The sequence below is a fragment of the Echinops telfairi genome, unplaced genomic scaffold (assembly GCF_000313985.2).
Source record: "Echinops telfairi isolate 266 unplaced genomic scaffold, ASM31398v2 ScPeMD7_5;HRSCAF=22, whole genome shotgun sequence".
In the NCBI taxonomy this organism is placed as follows: Eukaryota; Metazoa; Chordata; class Mammalia; order Afrosoricida; family Tenrecidae; genus Echinops; species Echinops telfairi.
The window spans coordinates 12,119,924-12,127,193 of NW_022103901.1; the positions used below are offsets into that span (position 1 = coordinate 12,119,924).

Genomic DNA, 7,270 nt, shown 5'->3' on the forward strand with positions numbered 1-7,270 from the left:
TGGGGGGACAGGGCGGCTCACTTTGCCCAGGAAGTCATTACGGCTGACAAAGTCCCAATCCCAGGCTTCCACGCTGAGTTCTTCTACGGCCCCTTCCTCCAGCTCAAACTCGAACGCCTCGTTCCAGCGCGGGTAGCAAGATTTCTTCACGATCTGCCCAGAAAGGGGGCTCAGTGGGGGGGGGCTTGGCTCCTCAGGGGCCCCCTAGACCCAGCCAAGGGCAAAGCACCCACCAGACCACCCACAGGGTTTTCAGCAGTAGGCCCTGATACCATTCCTCTCCTGGGGCCAGGCAGAAGTAACAACTTCCTGTCCACTTCTCCACCCTCCCACCCAATTTCTCGGGTAGGGACCCTAGGGCCCAGAGTGGGGGAGGGAGTCATCCAAGACCACATAGCAGCCCAGCGGCACCCCCTGCGAGGCCAAGGCTCCCATCCCGGCCATTTCCCAGACGCAGTGTGGGTGACTTCGGTGGCTCGGCGCCCGTGCCCTGACCCCTGCCTGGCTGACGACCCACTGGGATGCCAGCAGTAGAGGCTGACAGGTCCCTGAGCCTCTCTGTCCCCTCACCGAGGTCACCTGTGTCCGACCGTTGTAGTGCACTCGGACGAAGGGGTCCGAGGCGCCATTCCGATCCTTTGGGGCGAGGTCCCTGGGGAAGGAGGCGGCCAATGACTTGTCTCCCCAGCCCCCCCCAGCCCCTCCCTCCCTGACTTCTACCCTCCACCTTGGGGTGACTGGACCTGGGGAAAGGTCTGGGCTCCTTGGGCAGCCCATTCAAACAGGGTGATTCACCTCTGGGCCCTGATACCCATGACAACTGTCCCGCTAAGCCCTACATGGCACCTGCCCAGACAAGATTCTCCAACCTGATGGGAGAGGGGGTCCCCAGGGAAGGTGAGCCCCAGTTTCCTCAGCACTGCATGACACCTGAGGCCAGACTGGCCCGGCCTTTGTGTCCCCAAGTCTCAAGAGGAGAGGGCTGAGGAAGGCGCTTCCTGAAGGGAGTGGGGTGCGGGGGAAGGACTCTTGGGTAGTCCCCACCATGGGGGCTGGCTGTGGGCAGAGGTCCTGAGGCCACTGTCCAGGCCAGGCGGCCTGGCGGGTGTGGGCTGGCATGGGAGGAAGTGTTGGGTGTCAGGAGAACACAGGCAGCTGAGTTCCACCAGGCTGCACCCCCTGTCACCCCCCAGTCCAACTCCAGAGTGAAAGCAAAGCGGGGGTGTGTGTGGGAGGAGAAGACAGGGGGGCCTAGAATCCCCACGCTCCTTCCGGCCCCCTGTGACAGGAGGGGACGCCTCACCCACCTGAGCACATTGCCCCACGGGGCTGGCTGGACCCTGTGGAGGTGGCCTTAGAGCCTGGAGGGACTCACACCCAGGCCCAGACAGGGTGGGCCTGCAGCTAAGAATATCTGGGTGGGTGGGCAGAGCAGTCGCAGGCAATTCAGGCAGCACCCACCTACCCAGTGGAGGGAGTCACTGCCCCTGCTCAGGGGACCCCCTCCCCACCCAGGCCATCTGGAGATTCCCAGCAGTTCCCCTTGCCCTCCACTCTGTCTGCCGAATGCACACAAACATGCATGCACACACACATACACACATCCTCACACACTGCCAAGACCCTTCCCTCTCTCTCACACACACATACCCTCCCACGCTGCCGGGGACCCCCCCCACACACACACAATACCTCCTCCCACACTGCCAAGACCCCTCCCCACCACACACACACACACACACACACACACACACACACACACACACACACACACACCTCCTCCCACACTGCCTAGGATCTCTCTCTTCTATCTCTCTCACACCCCACCCCCTATGCCAAGTTCGTGTGGAGCAAATCCTCCCTATGACTCCTGGAGTCCCACTGTCAAAATGCCATCTCATCTCCTAAAGGGCCAAGCTCCCAGCAGGTCACGCAGGTGACACCTTCAGGCCAGGTGGAGCCTGGGCCCCTCTCCAGAGCCAGCTGTGTGGGCAGAGGCCTGGGCACCAAGCCCGGGCTTCCCCAGGGTGGTGGGTCCCCATAGGCCCAGGCCCTGTCCCCACCTGGCCTCCAGCACAGAGCAGCGTAGTCGGGGGCCCCCGGGCCCGGGGACCACTTCCAGTCGCAGATGAATCTCACCCTGCACCTCCTCATTAGGGTCGACCTCCGTCAGGTGGGCCCACCCGCTGAAACCTGTGGGATGCGGGGGGTGGGCTCAGCCAGGCTGGTCCTCACCTTCCCAGCTCTCCAACCTTGGTGTCCCCCCACCCTTCCCAAATCTCTTCAAAATCCTCTCCTGCCCTTCTGGGGTGGGGGCTGTGCCTCCTGGCAACGGATGGGGAAATTGAGGCCCAGAAGTGAATTCCCAGCAGGTGGGAATCCAAGTCCCGGGGACCCCAGGGCCAATGGCCTCGCTGCCTTCCGCAGCCCCAACCCCAACCCCAACTTGTCACCCGGTTGGCCTCCATTCCCCATCTGAGAGCAGAGGGGCAGTGCCTCTCACTGGGGGCCTGAGTCCTGGACAGGAGATGGCAAAGGACCTAAGGGTGGCCCAGAGGCTCTGGCTGAGGCTGGACAGGAGTGGCCTCCAGCCTGGCGGGGCCCAGCTGTCCCATGAGTCAGCACAGCCCCACCCCCCCATGCCCATCCTAGCCTCATGGACAGGAACAGGTGTGTGCCCGGAGCTCAGAGTCTGGGAGGGGTGCCCGCTGCACAGGTCGCTACCTCCCCTCCGCTTTCCCCCGAGCTCCTGGTCTGAGCCCTCACTGGGATGGACTAGACACACAGGACACAGAGTGGCTGGGTCAGCGTCCGGAGCCTTCCAACCCTCAGAAGGAGCTGTCCAGTGGGGAAGCGGGGTCCCCTCTCTCAGCAGTGGCTGCAGCAACCTCAGACACCAGCAGCAGCCGCAGCCCTTCATCCTAAAGACGCGCTCCCAAGTCAGAGGCTAAAAGGGGGGCCCAACAGCAGGGGGGTCAAGAGAGGGCCACCGGCTTTGGAGGGGGGCTGGTATGGGCTGATGGAGCCAAGCCACAGTGTCTCAGTGGGAGGAAGGATGGGACAAGGAGGTAGAGAGGGAGATTGGGGCTGGGGCAGCAGGAGCTGGCCTCAGACTCCCTCCTGTGGGGTCTTACCCTTAGGGTGGGCGGCCAGGGTGTCTCGAGTCAGGCAGACCTTCCCTATAACGTCATCTCGGCTGGAGGGAAGGGTGGGGGGCAGGAAGTCAGAGCTGGGTGGGGCCATAGCGCCTATTCCTGGGGAGCCCAGGACCCCCTCCCACCCAGTTCGGGCCCTGAGGAGCACACTGCTGTTACTGCAGCCACCAGTGGGGGTGCCCACCAGGCAGGACAGGACTAACGATGAGGTTCTGGACACACATGGGTGTGCGCTGCTTCTACTCATGGACCAACATGTGTGCCCACGCACATGCCAAGCTCATGGCTCACTCGGGCGCACACACACAGTTTCCACGTGTGCACATGTATGATGTGGTACAGGGACCCTGGGTCCACACTCCCACCCAGAACCACCAACCCCTCCTGGGCTCCCCGTCCCTCTGGCTCCGGGAGGACACACGGAAGGGCTGACAGGAGGATCCCAAGTACCCAGCAGAACCCTCGGGGAAGTGGGTCAGGGAGGGGGGCTGATGTCGGGGTCCGGGCCCCAGGAGAAGAGTGAGCCCCACCACCTGAGGGCGTCCTCATCCATGACATAGAAGGCCACGGAGTGGAAGGTGGGCGGCAGGTGGACTTGATACTCCTCGCCCCAGAAGGGACACAGGGTCTTCCACACGGTGGCTGTCCTGGAGAAGAGGAGGCTGCCTCAGCCCCTTGCCTGGCCAGCCCATGCCTGGACCCCACAGAGCAAGGCGGGGCTGGGTGAAGGGGACCATCGTCCACACACCCTCTTCACCCCGAGCAGTGACAGCTGGCTCATTGTGTGACCGCTGCTGCTGCTTCTCCCAGAGGCCCCCCCTCCACCATCCCTCATGCCCCCTGAGTTCCCTCCAGCCTGCGTGGGCCAGAGGGCTGGATCTTTTGAGTCACCCTACGTTTGGAGGAACAGACACTAGAGGGGCCGCAGCCAGCTGGCATGTGAGCTGCACAGCACAGCCCAGAGCTGGCCGCCCAGCTCCCCGCCCCCCCAGTCCTGATGCTTTGAGCGGACTCCCCCAGGGTGGACGCAGGGGGCTATGCTCACTCTGGAGGGGCTGGGGTGCAGGGAGTCTTGTCGGGGACAGGGGTCTTCGCCTCGCTCTCCAAACCCCTGAGGGTGCGAGTTTTCAGTTCCTGTGACTTGTGTGTGTGTGTGTCTGTCTTTGTGTGTATGTGTCTATCTGTCTGTCTCTGTATTTGTATGTCTTTGTCTCTGTGTATGCATGTGTCTGTGTGTATGTGTGTGTCTCTGTGTCTCTGTGTGTCTGTGTGTGTGCACCTGCATGTTGACTAGGATCAATACTCAAGGAACCACCCTTGACTCAGGAAGGCCACACTTGAGCTCCAGGGCTTCAGTGTCCCTGTCTGTCACTGAGACTGAGGCCCCGTATGGCCCTCTCCCTCCTTGGTGCCTGGGATTGGAAGCAAAGCTAAGGACAGACAGAGGCCCTGCCCAGGGAGGGAGGCTTCAGCATGGGCCGGGGCCAGCAATGGAGACTTGGGCTCCAGGCTGGCTTTGCCCCTTGCTAGGTAGGTGACCTGTCGAGCAGTCTCTCTGAGCCTCAGCTTCCTCCTCGGTAAGTCTGTTTCTCCCTCTACTACCCGGCCCCGTTGTCTGAAGTGAAGAGACAATGCCTGAGGAAAGGAAGGCATTGTTACCGGGTTCCAATCACAACCAGCACCTGTCCCGCACAGGGCTGTAAAGAATGCAAAGGTGTTTGGAGCCCGGCCAGAGGCTCCTGGTCCAGCGCCCCGGTCCCAGATAATCCCTGGACAAGTGTTCAGGCCTGTGATTAGCAGGCTGGCTGTCCTAGGAGGCACGGCAGGACCCGCTGGGGGGTCCCAGGGGAGTTCTCCAAGCCCTCACCCCTCCCTGCACAAAGTCCCTGCCCGGCAGGCTGTCAGGCCGGGGAGATGGGATAAGCAGGAAAGTAAATGGAGGAAGGGTGTGTGTGCTCAGTGCTCAAGAAGGAAGCCCAGCCTGAGCCCCGGGGGCGAGTGGGGGAGCGGTACCTGATGATGGGCTCGTTGTCCACCTTCACGATGCAGTAGGGGTCACTGCTGCCCGTGCTGCAAGACAGACGACAGGAGCGGCTGGGTGCGAGGGGGGGCCCAGCGTGGACCTCGCAGCGAGCTGCCCGCCCTCCCCCCATGCCAAGGGCTTAATGTGGGCTTTTGGTCCATGGTTCAAAGGCTTCACAGCCTCAAAGAGAGACCTCTGCCCATAGCAGCCCCCCACCCCTACCCCCACCCAGGGTCTGGGGAGGGTGGAGACACAGCGCCTTCTTCCTGCCCGCCTCACCCCGACCCCAGCAGGTTGTGGGGGAGGAGACCACAGTCAGAACTATGTCCAGGAGGTGGCACCCCTGCCCCACAGGGCTCCCCTTTACTCCTGTTGGGCCTCCGACCCACTGAAATGCATTCCCCCCCGCCCCCCCAACTTCTCTTGGCCTGCGTTTCCCTCTTCAGAAAGCCCCATCTCTGGGGTGCCAGCCCCTCACCCCAACAGGATTCAAGATGCAAAAACAGCAGTGGCTCGCTTGGGGGTGACTGAGCTGTCAGAGGGCGGGGTCCGAGGAGGGCGGGGAGGCTGTGTTCCTGGGGAAGAGCCGTGATGGGGTGGGTAGGGGTGTCCCGGTGGCTCTGTGCAGCGGGTTACACCACAGCCCGTCAACTGGACAAGGAAAAGAACGGAACAGCTGGCCAGGGGCTTCCCAGGGCCACGTGTCCTGGTGGTGGGGAGTCGGAGCCTTCCAAGGGCCTCCACCCAGGCCCGGGAAGCTCCCTGGAAAAGGAAGTGTGTTTCTGGGCTGGAGAAGGGGGAGTTCCAAGCCCTACTTCCCTTCTCAAAAGGGGCTTCGCCAGCAGAGGAAGCCGTGACAGGGCAAAAACATCCCCAAGAAAATTAAAAAAAAAAAAGATTAAATGAAACAAAAAAGCATATCAAATCCCTGCCAAGACTGCTCTCCCACCTCGGTGGTAGGGGTGGGCGCCCTGGCAGCGTCCTGGGTTACACAATGGGCTATTAACTGCAAGGTCAGCAGTTTGAATCCTAGCCCCTCTGAGGGAGCCTGATGTGGCTCCCGTATACAGTTAGTCTCCAAAACCCATGGGGCAGTTCTACCCTGTTGGCATTGAGAGGGTGGGGTTGCCATCCCAGATCAGAGGAGTGCTCATTGAGGTTAGCACAACCAGAGAGTCCTTGCTCATTGGCCTGTAAACTGTCCTGCCTTTCCCCACCTCACCCCGCCATTACTGAAGGGCCCCTTACTCCAGGGAGCCCTCTGTAGACAACCCACCTTGTGTCCCACCCACCCCAAAGCCAGAGGATTCCAGAGCTTGTTATGGGTGGGCCCACAAAAGTCACACCAAACCAAATTCACTGATAGTGAGTCGATTCTGACTTAGAAGAACCCTGAAAGACAGGGATGGGTGACCCCTGTGGGTTTCCCAGGCTGCAAATCTCTACAGGAGCAAACAGTCTCATCTTTCTCTCAATGAGTGCCTGGTGGGTTCAAACTGCCAACCTGGGGGCCTAGCAGCTCAACACCCAGCCCACCATGCCCCCAGGGATCCTCGCTACAGGCAGCGCTGTCGAGAACACTGAATCCGAGAGCACCGAGCCACTGTTCTGGTGGTGCTGCTGTGGAAGTGCTGGGCTGTTAACCACAAGATCGGTGGCTCAAGCCCAGAAGCCGTTCTCGGGGAGAAAACCGAGGCTGTGTTCCCATAAGATCCCCGTTCAGCCTCGGGAACCCTATGTGGAGTGCTAGGCGTCGGGAACCCTATGTGGGGTGCTAGGCGTGGGAATCAACTCCACGGCAGTGGGTGTAGGCTCCCGGGGGGCGTGCAGGGTTAGGTTGTTGCGAGTCTGGTCTGATTTTTGTCTCTCCATGACCTTCCACATCTGTTGCTTCATGTGTTTCTGCCCCTTCTTTAATCTATAGCAGGATTCATTCACTCGAGACTCATGACTGACAGCACGGAAAACCGGGGCTCACCCAAGTGTATCTAACACAAAGCATCCCCACCCACACCTACCCGCAGCACAGCCCACCCTTCTCAGCTTCTGCGACACTTCAGCACCATGCTAGGGAGGCGTCTGAAACAGCGCC

At 61.2% G+C, this 7,270-nt stretch overlaps 1 protein-coding gene across 2 annotated transcripts in view; it reads right to left on the bottom strand.

Annotated features, from left to right (window-relative positions):
- RASA4B (RAS p21 protein activator 4B) overlaps positions 1-7,270 on the bottom strand; it is a 27,506-nt gene that overhangs the window by 15,297 nt on the left and 4,939 nt on the right. For both annotated transcript variants that reach the window (XM_045285921.1, XM_045285920.1), the window contains exons 2-7: positions 5,169-5,225; positions 3,689-3,802; positions 3,135-3,196; positions 2,064-2,193; positions 571-652; positions 22-153 (exon numbers count right to left, since the gene is read on the bottom strand). In XM_045285921.1, coding sequence (XP_045141856.1) covers positions 22-153; positions 571-652; positions 2,064-2,193; positions 3,135-3,196; positions 3,689-3,802; positions 5,169-5,225 — 577 coding nt within the window. The remainder of the gene's footprint in view (positions 1-21; positions 154-570; positions 653-2,063; positions 2,194-3,134; positions 3,197-3,688; positions 3,803-5,168; positions 5,226-7,270) is intronic.